We start from the raw sequence: 20,350 nt of genomic DNA, 5'->3' as shown, positions 1-20,350 counted from the left end.
ACAGAGCTGTGTATGGTATTTTGGGAAATTCACTAAGCTTCGTGTTTACCGTGTTGCGTGTTATGTGTTTCAGGTTTTCTCAGGATCACGGGAAGGCATTGGCTTGATTGTACACACCAGTGGAAGAGTTATGTTTTGAGGATCCTGGATTTTTAATCAAATAATTATGGAGTTGCGATTTGTAAATTAAATAAATGAGACTTATTTGTGAAATGTGCTATGAGAATTATACGATTTTAAATGAAATTTGTTTTTGAAAATTTACGGTTTTACATTACACCTTTCTGTGTCAAAGTGGTGAGTGGTTTTGTGATCTTGGTGAAGCTTTGAATGAATTGTCTGTAGTAGCCTGCGAGGCCTAAGAATTGATAGATTTCCGTTGGTGTTTTTGGTGCTACCCAGCTTTCGATTGCCTTGATCTTAGAGGGATCTACATGTATTCATTTTTCACTGACTACATGAACGAGGAAGTCCACTTCTCGGATCCAAAACTCGCACTTTGACAACTTCGCATATAACTTTTCCGCTCTTAAAGTCTCTAAAACTTGTTGTAGGTGTTAATTGTGTTCTTCCTTGCTTCGTGAATAGACCAAGATGTCGTCTATAAAGACAATACGAGCTTGTCTAAGTAGGGTCGACATATGCGATTCATCAGATCCATGAACATCGCAGGTGCATTTGATAATCCGTAGGGCACCACCACAAACTCGTAGTGACCATAACGAGTTCAGAATGTTGTCTTGGGAACATCTTCTTCAAGAACTCGTAGTTGATGGTATCAGGATCTTAGGTCGATCTTTGAAAAGTATTTTGCTCCCTTGATTTGGTCGAACAAATCGTCGATTCTTGGTAGGGGTATATGTTTTTGATGGTAAGTTTAATCAGTTCACAGTAGTCGATGCACATACAGAAAGATCCATCCTTCTTTTTCACGAACAGAACCGGTGCTCCCCAAGGCGAGAAGCTTGGTCGGATGAATCTTTTGCTTAGTAGTTAATTTAGTTGGCTTGTTAGTTCCTGCATTTCTGCTGGTGCTAAACGGTAAGAGGATTTGGCTACAGGGGTGGCTCCAGGAATTAGGTCGATTCGGAATTCGAGTTGTCGCGTGGGTGGTACACCTGGAAGGTCTTCTGAGAATACGTCGGGGAAATTACAGACCTCCGGAATGTCTTTGATGTTTTTCACTTCTTGTTTCTTATCCACAACGTCGGCTAAGAAGGCATGGTATTCCTTGTGGAGATAATTTTGAGCTTTAACGCAATAGATTATTTGTAAGTTTGCACTAGGTTTGTCGCCATAAATCATGAGAGTTACGCCACTTGGCAGATTAAGGCGAACGGCCCTTTCTTAACACAGGATATCGACATGGTGAAGGTTTAACCAATCCATACCAATGATGACATCAAAACTTCTTATAGTGATCGGCATTAATCGATTTGGAAAGAGTGTTCATTTAGAGTTAGTATGCATCCTATGTACATATCCTTAGTGCCTTCAGTTTTACCATTTTCCATTTCTACTGTGAATATTTCATTGAGTGATTGTGGTTTTTGATTGAGCACGTGTTTAAATTTGTGGCATACGAAACTCCTCTCCGCTCCACTATAGAATAGTATGCATGCATATGAGTTATTGAGGAGAAACGTACCGGTAACCACTGTGGGGTCTTCAACTGCTTCTCCGTTTCCTATGTCCAGGACTCTTCCTACACCACCAGCATTGGTGTTTCTTGTCTTTAGGCAATCTCTTTTGAAGTGCCTAGTCTCCCCACAACCATAACAGGCTCGGCTTGCCCCGGTATTTGCGGCTTGAGTGGTCTGTTGGGTTGGTGCTTTACAGAAGCGGGTTGTATGACCCTTCTTGTTGCAGTTGTTATAGTGCATTTCCCGACAGGCGCCGGTGTGGTGAAAGTTTCACTTGGGTAGATTTCCAGCATATTGTCTCAAGGGTGTTGCAGGAGTAATGGCAGCGTGGACGGAAACTATTTGTTGTTTCTTGGCGGGATCCTACGTCGGTTGGTTCTTCTTTCTATTCCACAATTTTCTTTTATTGTTGCTCCCATTTGTTTGCTTCGGGACTCGGACCATTACGCCCTGACTGACTCCGTGATCGATAAGTTTTTGGGCCAAGCATGTTAAAAAGTCAAGAGTCAACAGGTAAGCATGTCGCGACCTAGCTGCTCGTCATGTCACAATTACTAGGGGACAAAATAGTCACGACCCAACTTAAAAACTCATGTTGCGACCCTTCCTTGATCGCATTTCGCTTTCCGAGGCAGAACCATCGTTCTATTAAGCACTTAATCCATTAAGACTAAGGCCCATATTCTTAGATCTGAATCAAACAAGGGTCTTAATGTATAAAGTTTCCTACTATTAGTATGTGCAGCTCAATTAAGTAAAATACTAAGCTCTAAATCTAAAGGAGTCGAAAATGGCCAAAACTTTGTGCATGGCTCAAAGAGGGCCCAATCATGTAATCAAATGACCCCAAAAGATAAACAAATCAACCAAACAAAAGCATAACTCTACAATCCTTTTACCCATGGTAGAAAAAACTAAAGAGAAGGAACAAGAAAGATACATTCGGAGATAGCCGATAACAATCAAAGGAAAACAAGAACAATTGAAGGGGGGGGGGGCTCTCTCTATTTACCCTTATTTATCTGAATAACAGGAGAGAAAATATTGATTTAACCATGTCATCACGAGGGTTAAACATATAAACTTCTATCTAGTGGGGTCTGAATTTCAAAAAACCTTATCTTCATTTAAATGAAATTATACATTTAAATATTTAAAAATTAACCTAAATATTTTGCAGGTACAATTTGAAGGCAATTGCTAAGGCCATGAGCCTCAACATTATTAAGGATTTCGGATCATCAAGAACTCTCAGGATCTTGTCAGGATCCTGACCATTATCATTATTATTATTTCATTACATTTCTAGCGGATATATTTCTAATCTTTTTGTCACACTTGCAGAAATAGTCAACATAAGACTAATTCTTAACGAAAAAATGCTTTTACCTGGAAGAAGACCCAGAAATACCAAGTCAAGCCAACATGTTCATTTTTATTCGAGAGGATCCCATAAATATCTGACTTATTGTTTCTTAGACTAGACTATAGATACACATGTACCTCACACACTAAACACATCTAGACTCACTGCAATACTTGTACTCGTTTGCTTACTTTCATTTTTGTAATCCATCTTTCAATTACTTTCATTTTTATCTGTTGTTGGATGGATATATGTTATTTCTTTTTTTCGTATGTAGATATACACTAGATCTTTGCTCATACACATCTATGTTGTCGACATATATGAATGCATATGAGATGGAGGGAGCTGAAAAATTCTTTAGAAGGATAAAGGAAAATGAACTTGAAACAAATGTTGTTACGTATCATACTCTAATTAAAGGTTATGCAAAAACAAATGATCTTGAACAATGATGAAGAAATATGCGGAAATTTAGATACATGGCGTTAAAGGTAATCAGACTATACTTACTACTGGTGCTATTTTTCAGATGCTTCGTGACTTAAAAAGGCACTCAATCAGTTTAATAATGGCAATGACGTGAGATTTCTTTTTTTTACATGTTCTTAACAACACAAGCATCTCATATTAATCACAATAAACCTTGGTGATTGTCGACGAAATTTGATACCAACAGAAATGTTAGTGTATCCCATATTGGTGCGACACGGTAATATAAAATGACTATATGTGTTAGAGTCTCCATTCTTTCCACGAGCTCTTTTGGAGAGACAATCTTGGGTTACGACATATATTTATATTTTATCAGAGCCGGCATCCTGTGCCCCTATGGCTCAGCTCATCCATGTCTATCCTCAATGAGTCTTCGATTATGAGAGGGAGTGTTAGTCTATCCCACATCGGTGCGACACGGTAATATAAGTTTCCATATATGTTGGAGTCTTCATTCTCTCCAGAAGAGCTCTTTTGGAGAGACAATCTTGGACTCTACATATATTTACAAGAAACATGAGTGCCATTCTCTTCTTTCCTATATATTTAGGTGTAATCTTTTTTCATGTAATCATTAGAAAAGGCAAACATATTCCCACATTTCTTTCATCTAATCTATGGAATTATTTATGTTAATTTGCTTTTATTAGACTATTAATACTCTCTAACAGTCACTAACAAAGAAAAGATACCAAAACGTAAAAAAGGAGAAATTAAATATCCTTTTACATTTTATTCCTATTTATCTTCCTACCATATTACACATGTGTCACATTTAATTACACATTTAGATTGGATGATGAGATGGACGTATCCGAATGCAACTTGTGTGAAGTCACGTCACTTTTCACTTATAGGTCCAAGATGTGGATCATATAGAAAGTTAAAGGAATTACACAGAGCTAGACACATGCGCACTTTCTTACTACTGCTAGATGGATTGGAATGTCACGGATTATTGGACAAGGTTCTTGTTGATATACTTCCTGGACTACAATATCTAAGGGTGCTAAGCCTGCGTACACCGAAAATCACAGAGGTACCACAATCCATTGGTCGTCTCATGCATCTCCGGTATCTTAATTTTTCCTTTACTGCAATAACATGTTTACCGGAACAAGTGAGTGACCTTTATAATCTACAAAGCTTGTTGCTTCAAGGTTGTTATCAGTTATCTGGCTTGCCAAAAAGTTTTGTAAAGTTGATAAACCTGCGTCACCTTGACATTACTGATACTCCAAAGGTGAACAAGATGCCCTTAGGGATTGGTGGATTAACGAGTCTACAAACTCTAACCAAGGTCATTGTTGATGGAGCAGACGGGTTCAAACTATCTGAGCTTCAGGAAATATCAGATCTTCAAGGTCAAATTTACATTAAGGGGCTCGACAAAGTGAAAAACCCAATACAAGCACAGGATGCCAACATATATCAAAAGAAGGGTCTTGATGATTTGGAGATGGAATGGAGTGATGTGTTTGATGATTCACGGAATGATTTGGTTGAATACGAAATACTTGAAAGACTAAGGCCTCACCATAAGTTGAGAACCCTGAAGATTTTGTATTACAAGGGAACGAGATTTCCTAGTTGGGTGGGCGATCCCTCATTTGATCGCTTAACAGAGCGCACATTATGTGGTTGTACAAGTACACATTTACCCACACTCGGACGTCTAAAGTCACTTGGGAAATTGATTGTTACAAGGATGAAGGAGGTGATGATTTTGGGTTTTGAGTTACTTGGACCCACAAGTTCTTTTGGTGACATTGTGTTTCCCTCACTTGAGTTTTTGGAATTTGATGACATGCAAGGTTGGCAAAAATGGTCAACTAGTGGCAACAACGACGATGAACCTGCTAGATCATTTCCTCGTCTCCGTGATATTTCTATAAAGCGTTGTCCGAAACTAGTTAAAGTGGCAATTGGATCGATACCATCACTTCGTGCTTTACATATAGAAGAATGTTCCGCAGAAATATTAAGAAGCATGATTGGTTTGTCTTCATCACTTTTTGCATTGCGGATGTCGAATGTTAAAGGACTTACTGAACTACATGGACAATATCTAACACATCTGGTGGCAGTTCAACATCTACATTTTGATAATTGTCATGAATTGAGATACTTATGGCTAGACGAATCGGAGTCATGCAGCCTTGCGAGTTTACAGAAGCTAGAGGTACATAATTGTGTCATACTCAAGAGTATTATATGTCCAAATAGTGTTAAGAGGTTAGTGATAAGTAATTGTGATTCAATAGAATCCTTGACGTTCTCAATAATTAGTGAGAACCTCATGGGTTTACTTCCCCTGATTTTTCTAAGATCTCTTCACATCGATAATTGAAATAATCTGAACTCGTTTCTTCATGAGCATTTGGAAAGTTTTACATGTTTGGAAGAACTGAGGATATCTGATTGCCCAAGTCTGGATTACACCTTTCCTTATGGCTTTTGGCATCCAAATTTAAGAAGCCTAACGATCGGATGCTTAAATAAGCCCATGTCAGAGTGGGGCCTACAAAATTTTCCAACCTCTCTAGTTGAACTCATCTTACGTGGCAAAAATTCAGGAGTGGTGTCATTTGCAGTGGCAGAACATGTCAGGAATGACACTACTTCATCATCTTTTCTTCTTCGATCATCACTAGCTTCTCTAGAAATTGATGGTTTTACGGATGTGGAATCACTTTCGGAGGCCTTACAACACCTCACTTGCCTTGAACGCCTTCATATTCAGTCATGCCCAAAGCTTAGAGACCTGCTTGAGCCAACTTACAACCTATCATCTTTCACAGTAACGGTGTGCGACTAGAACAGGAAGTCATCTCCTTTCCCATCACCCTTATGCTTTACACAAGTACAAAAAGTATGGTTATTAGTATAATTAATGTTTGTTAACAAATGTTCAGGAGGGTAATACAACTTGTATCCCTCTTCCAATTTTGAGGTTAAAAGTTTTCCTGTTTTTGTGATAACATGATGATTAACCTTTGGAGACCATCAATAATTGTATTTTTTGTGTTGTTATCATTTTCCTTTTCCCATAACTGTCCTGCCTTTTCATTGGAATTCTTAAATCTCTGATAAGAACCTATATTTCTCACGACAAATAGATATCAAGAGTACCATAACAAGCATGTTGATGTGCAACAAACTCCAAAGATGACAGCTGTGGGTATCAGGTATGGTTCGTGATTATGGTAGTACCATAAGGATTCTGTAAGTCTATACATTCTAAATTTGTACGAATATTTTGTCAACTTTTTTCTTCTCATTAGTAATCAATGGAAGTTTATGAAATCATATGATTTTAGCTCACAAGTGTGTCGACTAAACCAAGTAGTGGTAATTACATAAACTTTTTGTTTATGAAATGTGTTTTGAAGTGATTAAATCAGTTATGAGTATTGGTGTATTAATATAACTATATAACTTTAATTATAGTATAATCATCCATGTATTATTTAATAGTATATTTTTATTCATTTGTGAATGAAATTGTAAAATCGAATAATATAAGAAAAATTGTTGATTTTGCTTTTATTTTTTTATAGAAAATTGATAAAAATTACTTTTATACTCCAATAATAAAAAATCACTTAAAATTTATTTTTATGAAAATATCGATAACTATGCAACGTCAAATAAATCTTATATTTTATAAAAAGTTCATTCTTGAATTATATTAATAAAAACACATAATTCTTTTAATTTAATTTTTTTTTGAGATAAAAGATTACAACATTATAAGAAACTATCGTTTAGTAAAGCTGATTATATATATCATTAATGTAATTGTAATATTTTCCCTTAGAAAATAATTGGTCAACAATTAATCTTATGTTTTCGTTCTTTTTACATTCTCAAGTAGGCGTAAATGGGAAGGGGTTCGGGAATGCTTGATTTTTGTAAGAGAGAGAGAGAGAGAGAGAGAGAGAGAGAGAGAGAGAGAGAGAGAGGGGGAGGGAGAGAGAGAGAGGGAGGGAGGGAGGGAGGGAGGGAGGGAGGGAGGGAGGGAGAGAGGGCCCCATTATTTATTTGTTTTAACATTAATATTTAAATAAAAATAAAAGTTAACTATTAAAGAAAATGAAAAAACAAATTAAAAAGGTAGATTGGTCTTTTCAAGTTTAACAGGGACCAATTTCACAATGAAACTAGATGAAAATGACCATGAAACCAAAAAAGTAGAGGTTTGGACTAAAACCCCAAAAAAATACATACCACAAGGACCATTTTTGCAATTTTTTCTAAAAACTACTAAAAAATGGCCCCTGCAAGTGTGGATCAGTTGACAATTTCTATTGAAATACTAATGTAGGACAACCAACATCCATAACTAGGATGTGAATGGTAACAACCAAAAACATCCGCCAAGTCACATGGGAAATCGTAGAGAAAGCCTATGGTCCGGTGTGGTATGTGAAGGAGAAAGAAATCGTAGAGAAGAGTCTCGTTTACTTGGAAAGATGACCAAGTCACCTTTCACTGGTTCTTGTGAAAGAGGTGAGTGTTTGTTGGATCTCATACATACAGATGTGTGTGGGCCCTTCAGATCCACCACAAGGGACGCGAACCGCTTCTATGTGACTTTTACCGATGAATATAGCAGATATGGGTATATTTACTTAGTCAAGCATACGTCGGAAACTTTTGAAAAGTTCAAAGAGTTTGAGTAAGAAGTGGAGAATCAACTAGGTTGGAAAACCTAGAAATCTCGTTTCCAGTTTAATATGAACTATGATTCTCTTATTGGGCCTAATGGACCAATAAACCTTCAACTTGACTATCTTGGGCCTAGGAACCCTAATTGCGCTCTAAATGGTCCACATTCATAAAACTTTAGCATTTTGGACCATGTGGGCCTAAAATAATCCATTTTTATCTCTAATAGGTTTTGTTGGGCCATAAATGGTCTCATTTGCATTAATGGGCCGTAAACCCTTTTTATAGGGATTTATTGGGCCGTGAACCTTAATAGGGGCGCAATGGGCCGAAAAACGATTTTTGGGCTTCATAAATTCGAACAATATCAAAAATGGGCCAAATCACTTCATCCACATCTCTCTTAAGACCAATTCTCGGCCCACTATGCTTATTAGACAAAAAAAAGGAAAAATGAGGAAATTTGTGCATTAGACACCTCATGTTTGTATGGTGGTCTTCCATGCAAACATCACCTCACCATATCTCTCTCTCTCTCTCTCTCTTCTCTTATTAACCTCGGCCGAAACCCCCACCATACCACCTCCATTTCTCATTCAAACACTTCCAATACACTCTCAAGAAACTCCTCCTTCTTCATGTAGATTTTTCTAGGTTTGTGGGTATTATCAACAAGTTTTTCACCAAGATCATCATCTTTGGTAAGTTCTCACTTAGATCTATGGTTTAGCTTCTTGATTTCTTCAAAAATCTCTTCTTAAACCATAACATTTCATAATTTATACATTTTTGCTTCATAGAGTTCGAAAATCCTTCTCAAGAAGCTTCCTAGGGCCGAGATCTACTCATTTTACCACCAAGAACCGAAAACATCAAAGCAAAGTGAGTTCATACCCCTTGTTTTACGGTTTTACCTTGTTTTCAGGGGAGAATACAAGTTGATATGTGTTAGATCTATGTATTTGTGCATGTTTATGTGTGTTTTCTAAGTGTATATTGTGGTTGTGTAAAGAACTTCATAGATCTAGACAATATTTGGAAACTACAATACTTTATACAACTTACTATAAGGATAAATGTGCTAAACATGTGAAGATTCATAAGAACCTAAACAAAATCTTGAAAAAGAGACATTTTTGACAAATAACCAAAAAGATGAGACTGTTTTGGCATTTACGGTTTTACAAGGACTAAATGAGTCATTTTTACAAATGAAATGGGTTTTTACGATATTTTGGGTGATAAAGGGGCCAAAAACGTAAATTTTTGCATAATGGGCCTTAAAAAATGGCTTTTCGGTTTTAGTGGGCCAAAGTTGTAAAATTCCGATTTTCATGGATTAAATTGTTATTTTACACAAGTTTGAGGCTAAAATGTAAAACTTACGGTTTTATGGGTTGAAAATGGCATATTTTTTGGATTTGGGCTAAAAATGCAAATCTTTCCAAAACTTGGATCGAAAATGCCATTTTTATCAAAAATAGGCTGAAAGTATAATTCTTGGTAAAAGTGGGCCGAAAATAATATTTGAAATCTATTTGGACCAAAAATGTCAATTTTTATAAAAATGGGCCGAAAATAACATTATTTATATATTTGGGCCAAAAATGTCAATTCTTATAAAAATGGGCCGAAAGTAACATTTTATATATATTTGGGGCCATAAAAGTAAATTTCGTGATATTGGGCCTAATATATCCATTACATGTCTATTTGGGCCTTTGTGGCCGTTTACATGTTTGTTGGGCCTAATATGATTACAACATGTTAATTTGGGCCTTTATGACCCATTAACATGCTTAATGGGCCCGATCTATACATCACATGCTTAGTGGGCCATAGCTGCTCCCTTACATGTCTGTTGGGCCATATACATTCATATACCTATGTGCTGGGCTTGGCAAATCTTAACTATATATACGAAAACATTATACATAGCGTAATTCAATACTCGTGTGAAAACAATAAATAATCTAGTGAGACTTGTCGGTTGACACCTCTAGAGTGTATGATCGTAGTCTGTAGTTATAACCAGAGTCTCCTGGAGGGAGAGCAAGACTTTGTGTATAGATCCACACGGGGTGACTCCCCACACCTGAACTGTTCGCTACAGCTAGACTAGGCTAGTCTAGTGTGACAAACCTTTCCGTAAATCGAACCGGCGCCTACGATCGCCACGGCAGGCGAACTCGTCAAAAATCAAACATGGTTAAAAGGACTCACTTAGAAATCCTCTTAACATAATTTTATGGAATACCTATAAAATCTTGTGGATACAAAAACATACATATACTATAATTCGGTCTTAGGGTTGAGACCACAACACTTTTATAAACAGAAAATATTGGATTTTCTGGGTAATACCAGTTAAACAATATCTTTTACGTACTACAGAAAATACAGGGTTTTTATCTGGATTACATTTTCATGTATTTCAAATACAGAGAACACACATGCATTAATACTTGATTTTGATACAACACGTTCAAACCATTTTAAGAAAATATCGGATTTTCTGGTGTTTACAAACAATTCAAACTTTTCATTCAAATATGCTTATGAACTCACCAACATTATATATGTTGACATTTTTCAAAATGACTTGTATTCTCAGGGAATCGTTAAGAAGAAAGGTCAGCAGAAAATGGTGGAATTTGTTATATTTTGTTATCATCATACATTAAATATTTTGAACATGTAATTTATGATATTGTACTTGATGTAAACAATGCTGGTGGTATTTGATATGTATGATGATGATGTTGTCTTGTTTCAATTATTTACATTGTGATGATATTACAAGATGAAGTCACGCGCAAGCCCCCAGACGTTTTCCGCCGTCTGGTTCGGGGGTGTGACAATATCTATTTGCCACTGGTCGAGTTTTCATACAACAATAGCTATCATTCTAGTATCAAGGTTGCAACATTTGAAGCCCTCTATGGCCGGAAGTGCAGATCCCCTATGTGCTAGGCTGAGGTGGGTGACACACAACTAGCTAAAGGACAAGTTCCTGACAGCACTCTCATGGGTTCGGAAATCATTCGGGAAAGGACAGAGGAGATCGTTCAAATTCGTGAACGATTGAAAGCCTCTAGAGACCGACAGAAAAGCTACGCTAACAAGAGACGGAAACCTTTGGAATTTCAGGTTGGTGACCTTGTCCTATTGAAGGTCTCACACTGGAAGGGCTTGATACGCTTCGGAAAACGTGGTAAGCTAAATCCAAGGTACATTGGGCCTTTTGAGATTCTCGCTAGAATCGTCCCTGTAACTTACAAACTCCAACTACCTCAAGAACTTAGTAACGTACACCCTACCTTCCACGTATCAAACATAAATAAGTGCCTTTCTGATGAGACTCTTGTTATCTCACTCGATGAAATCGAGATCAATGAGAGCCTCAACTTTGTAGAAGAACCAGTAGAAATCATGGATAGGGAGGTCAAGCAAACGAAACAAAGCCGTATCCCGATAGTGAAGGTTCGCTGGAATGCAAAGCGGGGACCCGAATTCACTTAGGAGCGGGAGGATCAAATGAAACATAAATATCCTCATCTTTCCCTTAGTCTATGTGTATTTTCTTAATTCTAATTTCGGGACGAAATTCCCTTTAACATGGGGATGATGTGATAACTCGTAATTTCTTTCTTGTAAAAGTCAAACTTGGTCAACTAAAGTCAAAAACTCAATCAAGGGTCAAACTTATTTCTTTTATTATCTTAATATAGTTAGATGAAAGAGCTAAAAGTTTTTGGATCTAGCATTCTTAAGTATTATGTATTTTGGAAGGATAGCCTTTAAAACCATTTGGACCGAAGCCTTAGGCCGTGAACAGCCTCGGGCCGTGAACAGCCTTCGGGCCGTGAACACCCTGCGGGCCGTGATCCTCGGTTGGGCCGTCAACCTCGGTTGGGCCGTGCAGGGTCTAAAAGGTGTTATGAAACTGTTAACGGCATCCGATGCAGGGTCTAAGAGGGGGCAAAATGGTCATTTTACATTGGTAAAATGTCCACTATTAACAGCGTCCGATGCAGGGTCTAAAAGGTGTTATGAAACTGTGAATTAGGGATGAAGAAGGAAAATAATTTATTTTTTTCTGATCATATATAAAGTTAAAACGGAAATATAACACATGGACTAAAATGTGTTATGAAACAGTGAATTAGGGATGAAGAAGGAAAATAGTTTTTTTTTTATGACCATATGTGAAAGTTGAAATGGAAATATAACACATGCATTGTTATTTGCGGCATATGTAATTTTAAATGGATTTTCATCTTTTTACATGGTCAATAATCATGGTTTACCAAAACTTATTGTTATATTTTCTACTGCCTATCTTATTTTAGGCTATATGCTCTAACATTGAGAGAATCCTTTGGTTATGTGACAAATACAACAATTTTATTTTGAACTTGAAAGTAAGTTGTAACAATTTTAAATCATATTGCTATAATAATTTTAAATTTGATTGGTTTGCATTATAACCTTGTACTTTATAAATTAGTGTGAAATTAAACTTAATTATTGCATTTTCTTCCCACACATATACATATAGTGCAGACATGTAGTAACACCAATAAACAAATTATAACAATGTGCTTTCAAAGTACATTGTTATAGTTGGCATAAATCGAATATGTTTTTTTTAAATGACAACAGAAGATCTGATAATACATAGATGTGAAATAAAATTGAAAGTAGCGTGCTATAGAAATCATAATTGTTGACTCCTACTTTTATTTCCTCTTATTAAAACATGCTTTCTATTACATTTTCCATTTTCCTAAATTCTTGGATTCTTAATCATTTCTTTTTTCTTATTTTAGGAAAAAGAGGGTTTAAGAGTATGTGAAGAAACATGTGAGGGTATTTGCGTCTTTTTTTTATCAGAAGCAAGAGATACAAACTAAATTTCTTTTTTTTTATGTAGATGTACACTAGATCTTTGCTCATACACAATTATGTTGTCGACATATATGAATGCATGACATAGAGGAAGCTAAAAAATTCTTTAAAAGGATAAAGGAAGATGAACTTGAACCGAATGTTGTTACATATCATACTCTAATTAACGATTGTGCAAAGACAAATGATCTTGAACAATGATGAAGAAATACGAGGAAATGTAGATACATGACATTAAAGGTAATCAGACTATATTTACTAATGGTGTTACTTTCAGATGTTTCGTGACCTAAAAAGGTACTTAATCAGTTTGATAATAGCAATGACGTGCAATTTCTTTTTTTACATATTCTTAACAACACACAGATCTCATATTAATCACAATAAACCTTGGTGATTTTCAATTAAATTCGATACCACCAAAAATGTTAGTGCATCCCACATTGGTGCGACACGGTAATATAAATGACTATATGTTGGAGTCCTCATTCTCTCCATGAGCTCTTTTGGAGAGACAATCTTGGGTTCGACATATATTTATATGTTATCAGAGCCGACATCCTGCGCCCCCGTGGCTCAGTCATCCATGTCTATCCTCATTGAGTCTTCGATTATGAGAGGGAGTGTTCGTGTATCCCAAATCGGTGCGACACGGTAATATAAGTTTCCATATATGTTGGAGTCCTCGTTCTCTCCAGAAGAGCTCTTTTGGAGAGACAATCTTGGACTCTACATATATTTACAAGAAACATGAGTGTCATTCTCTTCTTTCCTATATATTTAGGTGTAATCTTTTTCCATGTAATCATTAGAAAAAGCAAACATATTCCCACGTTTCTGTCATCTAATCTATGGAATTATTTATGTTAATTTGCTTTTATTAGACTATTAATACTCTCTAACAGTCACTAACATCTAATCTATGGAATTATTTATGTTAATTTGCTTTTATTAGACTATTAATACTCTCTAACAGTCACTAACGAAGAAAAGATACCAAAACGTAAAAAAAAGGAGAAATTAAATATCCTTTTACATTTTATTCTTATTTATCTTTCTACCATATTAAATGTTAATATGTGTCACATTTAATGAAATTGATAATATTTTAATTCACTTGTCACCGTTTAATATGAGTAGGAAGATAATAGGAATAAAATATAGAAGGATATTTAATTTCTAAAAAAAATGGCCCTATTCCTAGTTAAAAGTAAAAGACAAAAAAAAAATCAAAAAATATATATACATAAAAAAAAAAATCCAAACATAAAATATATAGTAATAATCTAAGATCAGAGATGTAGTCGTATAGATCTCTGGATTCAAAGACTTAACTCAAAAGTCAACCCCGACGTTTCATCTTCCATTTATCTTTATTCTGAGATCAAAACTCCAGTAAAGGGACAATCCTCATTCTTCAGTTCACCAAATAGCAATGGCTGAAATCGTTGTTAGCGCTGTCATCACTGTAGTGTGTGAGAAGCTCATCTCCGGTGACTTCATGAAACTAGCTCGATCCGAAGGAATCGCTTCTCATCTGAACAAATGGAACAACACCTTGCCACTGATCCAAGCTGTGCTTGCGGATGCTGGCCAAAAGCAGATAACAGAGAGAGCTGTTCGATTGTGGCTGAACCGTCTCCAGGGTTTGGCTTACGACATAGACGATGTACTCGATGATTTGGCCACCGAAGCTATGCGACGCCAGTTGAATCATGAATCTCCTGCTAGCACCAGAAGCACGAGTAAGGTATTAAAGATCATCCCAACTTGTTGTACTACTTTCACTCCTCGCAACCTTATGTATGGTCAACGGATGAGTTCTAAGCTAGATGAAATTACCATCAAATTGCATGATCTTGCTGAGGTGAAAACTGGTCTGGGTTTAAATGTGAATGTTGAGAGGTCAAATAGAACGCAGAGACGGTTGGAGCAAACTTCAGTGGTTGATGAGTACATAATAATGGGTCGCGAAGGGGATTCAGAGGCATTGCTTGAGAAATTGTTAGGATATGAAGCATTAGATCGAAATGTCAGCATAGTGTCTATTATTGGTATGGGTGAAATAGGCAAAACTACTCTTGCCAAATTTTTGTACAACAAAGACAGTGTAATGGATCACTTTGAACTCAGGGCATGGGTTTGTGTTTCTGAACAGCTCGACGTATTTAATATTAGCAAGGCTATATTTCAAGCAATAACCGGGAAAAATGGAGATTTTGCTAATCTAGATATGCTTCATGTGGCCCTTAAAGAAAGACTAAGTGGCAGAAAGTTCCTACTTGTTCTAGACGATGTCTGGAACGAAGATCAAATTAAGTGGGACCTCCTGAAAAGCCCTCTTGTGGTAGGGCAACCTGGCAGTATAATTTTGGTGACAACCCGGAATATGAGGGTTGCATCGGTGATGTACTCTGATGAAGCTTACCATTTAAAGCTTTTGTCAAATGAAGATGCTCTATCTTTATTTGCTCAACATGCACTTGGTGAGAAAAACTTTGACAGCCATCCAACACTTGTATTGCATGGTGAAGGTATTGTGAAGAAATGTGGTGGATTACCTGTGGTTTTGAAAACGCTTGGTATGCTCTTGAAGGGAAATAAAAATGGAGACGAATGGGAGAAGCTGTTGAACAGTGAGATTCTTCCCAAGGATCTAAGACTAAGCTACTATAATCTCCCTCCACATTTAAAGCTGTTGTTTGCATACTGCTCCTTATTTCCCAAGGGCTATGTGTTTGACAAGAAAGAATTAATCCTACTGTGGATGGGAGAAGGATTTTTGTCCCAATTAAATGACCACACATCAATGGAGAGTTTGGGTCATGAGTATTTTGAAGAGCTAAAGGCGAGGTCCTTTTTTCAACATTCAACAAGTGATGAATTAAGATATACAATGCACGACCTGATAAATGATTTGGCCACAAGTGTTGCAGGAGAGTGTTTCTTTAGATTGGATGATGAGATGGACGTATCCATCAGGAATGGAACTTGTGTGAAGTCACGTCACTTTTCACTTATAGGTCCAAGATGTGGATCATATAGAAAGTTAAAGGAATTACACAGAGCTAGACACGTGCGCACTTTCTTACTACTGCTAGATGGGTTGGAATGTCACGGATTATTGGACAAGGTTCTTGCTGATATACTTCCTGGACTACAATATCTAAGGGTGCTAAGCCTGCGTACACCGAAAATCACAGAGGTACCACAATCCATTGGTCGTCTCATGCATCTACGGTATCTCAATTTTTCCTTTACTGCAATAACATGTTTACCGGAACAGGTGAGTGACCTTTATAATCTACAAAGCTTGTTGCTTCAAGGTTGTTATCAGTTATCTATCTGGCTTGCCAAAAAGTTTTGTAAAGTTGATAAACCTGCGTGACCTTGACATTACTGATACTCCAAAGGTGAACAAGATGCCCTTAGGGATTGGTGGATTAACGAGTCTACAAACTCTAACCAAGGTCATTGTTGATGGAGCAGATGGGTTCAAACTATCTGAGCTTCAGGAATTATCAGATCTTCAAGGTCAAATTTACATTAAGGGGCTCGACAAAGTGAAAAACCCAATACAAGCACAGGATGCCAACATATATCAAAAGAAGGGTCTTGATGTTTTGGAGATGGAATGGAGTGATGTGTTTGATGATTCACGGAATGAGTTGGTTGAATACGAAATACTTGAAAGACTAAGGCCTCACCATAAGTTGAGAACCCTGAAGATTTTGTATTACAAGGGAACGAGATTTCCTAGTTGGGTGGGCGATCCCTCATTTGACCGCTTAACACTTCCCCTGATTTGTCTAAGATCTCTTCACATCGATAATTGCAATAATCTGAACTCGTTTCTTCATGAGCGTTTGGAAAGTTTTACATGTTTGGAAGAACTGAGGATATCTGTCACACCCCAAAACCGGAACGGCGGAAATGTTCGGGGGTGGAGGACGTCATGTTCAGTATCACAACAATGCAAAGTAGTAAACAAGCAACAACATCATCCATTGAATTAATAATGTAATTTCATACAAGTGTGTTCTGTCAAGTTATATAGACACCAAAAATATACATCAAAATAAAAGAGGAGTCTTGTACGAGCTCCAGCTTCTGAAAAACATGGCACCGGTACCTGTCTACTGGCGACCTGAGAATACAAGTTATTTTGAAAGAGTTTATCAGCTTTAAAGCTGGTGAGATCATAAGTATATTAATGTCTGTAGTTGTATGAAAGTGGTTGTAAATCTGTAATTTGGATATGTTTGTAAAAGTTTGTAATTGTTTGAACTCCCCTAGAAAATCCTATATTTTCTACAAAAAGTAGCCTTCTACCAAGGCATCTAGTATATGTGTGTGTGTCTCTTGTAAGAGTTTGTATTTTCCCAAATCTGACTATCATTAACCAAAAATATAGTTTTTACATTATTGTTTATTGTGTGAATATCACAAAGTAAATGTAATGGGAAAATGAAATAGTACTGTAGTGTTGTATTAAGTAACTACTGCTGTACTAACTACCTTAAACCAATTGTTATTTAAAGTACCATGTGCTCGGCCTGTATCCTGCTACCGACTCTATAGTAAAACGACGATGTAAGACGTTGTAAGAAATGACGTTTGGCACCCGTAGACTTGCAAGTCCCACTGTAGCGAGCAGCAAGGTATTTGATAGTCAATCCAGTATAGATCTATACACAAACTCATACGCTCCCCAATTAAGGAGATTCTGGATACAAAAACGGTCATGACAGGTAGTGTCATGCCCCGTTAGGTGGCTCACATAACTGAAGTAATGTTCTAGTATATGTATGTGCTAGCTGTATTGTGTGTTCTCTCCCTGTCTAGCATGTATGTATGTTCTAGTATATGTATGTGCTAGCTGTATTGTGTGTTCTCTCCCTGTCTAGCATGTATTGTTTGCTTCTCATCATAGTATCTATTGTTTGTTTGTTATTGACTCATGTATGAACTGACTCATTGTATGTTTCACTGTTCTAGTAGTAGTATTAGCATCTCCCTAAACTATACCTATTATAGTTTACTAGTAATGTTGTTTATGTATATGAATAGGTGTGTATACCTTTGCTACCCAAAGGTATTGAACTGTATGAAAGAAGTAACCTTTTATATCTATATACATATACATAATATATAACTAGGACTCAAACGACCTTCAGACAAATAACCTTGATACCCTAAGTCCACAACCAAACAAGGAACAGGAAGTAAGGTAGACTATCAGTCCTAAGTCCTTTCAATCCTACTCATATAACTATATCTATATAGATACACAGAATATCAGTTAAAAGAGTTTAATAAAAGTATTTGACATGTAAAACAGTTTTAAAGTAAAACAGTTTGGTAACACAGTTTAAAAAGTAAGAAATCCATTCGTTTGGTAGCTATTAATCACATGTGATTGATATAATAACTATGATAGTTCAACTTGTATTCCCCCCATAAAAGCATTTAAAAACATTTAAAAGGTTAATTAAGGGGTATGAACTCACCTGCAGTGAGTGGTTTGGATGAACGGACTGTATAGGATGCTAAGTGTCAAGTGAAGACTTGTACACACTCAATGATCCTAGTTAACATATAATAACACATATATGTATCCAATTAGTCTTTAAACAACTAATTAACAAAGTTATGACATCCTAGGGCATGTTAAACACTTTATATAAGTGTTATAAGTGCTAAGGATTTCATCTAAGTGCTTGTGGGACATTGCTATTGAGTTTAGGGTTCAAGGGAACCCCTTACAGGAGTTTACGGTTTTATGACCATAACTCATTGAGTTTACGGTTTTCTGACCATAACTCATTGAGTTTACGGTCGTAAACCCATGAGTTTACGGCTGTAAACTCATGCTTTCTTGACCATGAGTTGTTTTGAAGCTCTACAAGTCCTTAGAAGCATTTCTACTTGAAGTATAAGCCTATGGAAGAGATTAGGGCACCATTTCACTCCTAAATGGAGTTTACGGCCCTAAGACCATTTCCCTTTGGGTTTACGACCGTAAATCCCTATGGTTTTGGTCTTTTGGTGTTTTCAAGTCCTAAACATATCAAGGAAGGGATCCATGCTAGTTTCCAAGGCTTAGGAAGGAATAGGGCACACATTGGCACCCTTTATAGGGTTTACGGTCCAAGAACATCTTGGACCGTAAACACCTTGATCTTGGAGTTTCATGGTTGATTTATTGATATATGGAAGTGTAACAAGCCTTAAGATACTCTAGGATAGAAGTACTTACAAGATAGAGGCTTGAAATGAGCTAAAAAGTCCAAGAACACTAGTGTGTGTTAATGGTGTTCTTGGTGAAACTTGAAGATCTAACCTTTTGGAATGATTTCATGGATGGAAGTGTGTTAAAACACTAGATTAAGCAATATATCAACTTACTAGGGCTAGAAACACTTACTAGATGAAGATCTTGAAGAAATCTTTGGATGATACTTGAGAGGATTTGAGCTTTGTTCTTGAAAGGTGGAAAAAGTGGTATAAATGACTAAGTGTCACTTATATACCCCCTTCCTTAGGGTTTACGACCGTAAACACCATTGTTGAGGCCGTAAACTCCAAACTTTTGGAGTTTTGAAATATTATTGTTGCACAATAAACCCTAGGGCATCCTCTCTCCTGATATCTCCTAAAGTGTTAATCCTAAAATACTCAAACTTAAACCAAAATGCCTGAAAATTAGCAGCAACTGTTCTGACTTCTATTGAATTGAAATGTTGTACAGAATAGAAATTTCGGGTTGTCACATCATCCCCCCCTTAGAAGGAATTTCGTCCCGAAATTAGAGTTTAAGCAAATAAGTAGTTATAAATAACTAAGTAAAAGGATGAGGATATTTCAGTTTCATCTGATCCTCTCGCTCCCAAGTGAATTCAGGTCCTCGCTTGGCGTTCCAGCGAACCTTCACTATCGGGATACGGCTTTGTTTCGTTTGCTTGACCTCCCGGTCCATGATCTCTACTGGTTCTTCCACGAAGTTGAGGCTCTCGTTGATCTCGATCTCGTCGAGTGGGATTACAAGAGTCTCGTCGGACAGACACTTTTTCAAGTTCGAGACGTGGAAGGTAGAATGTACGTTACTGAGTTCGCGCGGTAAGTTAAGTTTGTAAGCTACAGGGTCGATTCTTGCGAGAATCTCGAAATGCCCTATGTACCTTGGATTTAGCTTTCCACGCTTTCCGAAGCGTATCAAGCCCTTCCAGGGTGAGACCTTCAATAGAACACGGTCGCCCACCTG

General features: G+C 36.9%; 2 protein-coding genes across 2 annotated transcripts; both read left to right on the top strand.

Annotated features, from left to right (window-relative positions):
- The first annotated feature begins 4,303 nt into the window (after positions 1 to 4,303).
- LOC145124227 (putative disease resistance protein At3g14460) lies at positions 4,304 to 6,322 on the top strand. Its single transcript, XM_079059497.1, has 2 exons — positions 4,304 to 5,739; positions 5,893 to 6,322. The coding sequence occupies exons 1-2, from the start codon at positions 4,304 to 4,306 to the stop codon at positions 6,320 to 6,322; spliced, it is 1,866 nt and encodes a 621-aa protein (XP_078915623.1).
- An 8,111-nt stretch (positions 6,323 to 14,433) lies between these two features.
- Positions 14,434 to 17,406, top strand: LOC145161557 (putative disease resistance RPP13-like protein 1). Its single transcript, XM_079081106.1, has 2 exons — positions 14,434 to 16,291; positions 16,373 to 17,406. Exons 1-2 carry the CDS (start codon positions 14,522 to 14,524, stop codon positions 16,472 to 16,474), a joined length of 1,872 nt encoding a protein of 623 aa, XP_078937232.1. The 5' UTR covers positions 14,434 to 14,521; the 3' UTR covers positions 16,475 to 17,406.
- The last annotated feature ends 2,944 nt before the right edge of the window (positions 17,407 to 20,350 follow it).

The sequence above is a fragment of the Lactuca virosa genome, chromosome 1 (genome assembly GCF_052849685.1).
Source record: "Lactuca virosa cultivar CGN04683 chromosome 1, Lactuca_virosa_CGN04683_v6, whole genome shotgun sequence".
In the NCBI taxonomy this organism is placed as follows: Eukaryota; Viridiplantae; Streptophyta; class Magnoliopsida; order Asterales; family Asteraceae; genus Lactuca; species Lactuca virosa.
The sequence above is the reverse complement of the archived record's forward strand: the minus strand, read 5'-3'. Positions and strand labels throughout refer to the sequence as shown.

Bases quoted from the DNA above. Each gene is read 5' to 3' on its own strand.
- LOC145124227 (XM_079059497.1), top strand. From the start codon at position 4,304: ATGAGATGGACGTATCCGAATGCAACTTGTGTGAAGTCACGTCACTTT. The intron at 5,740-5,892 runs GTTAGTGATAAG...GCATTTGGAAAG, and splicing joins TGTCCAAATAGTGTTAAGAG to TTTTACATGTTTGGAAGAAC.
- LOC145161557 (XM_079081106.1), top strand. From the start codon at position 14,522: ATGGCTGAAATCGTTGTTAGCGCTGTCATCACTGTAGTGTGTGAGAAG. The intron at 16,292-16,372 runs GTACCACAATCC...TTACCGGAACAG, and splicing joins GTACACCGAAAATCACAGAG to GTGAGTGACCTTTATAATCT.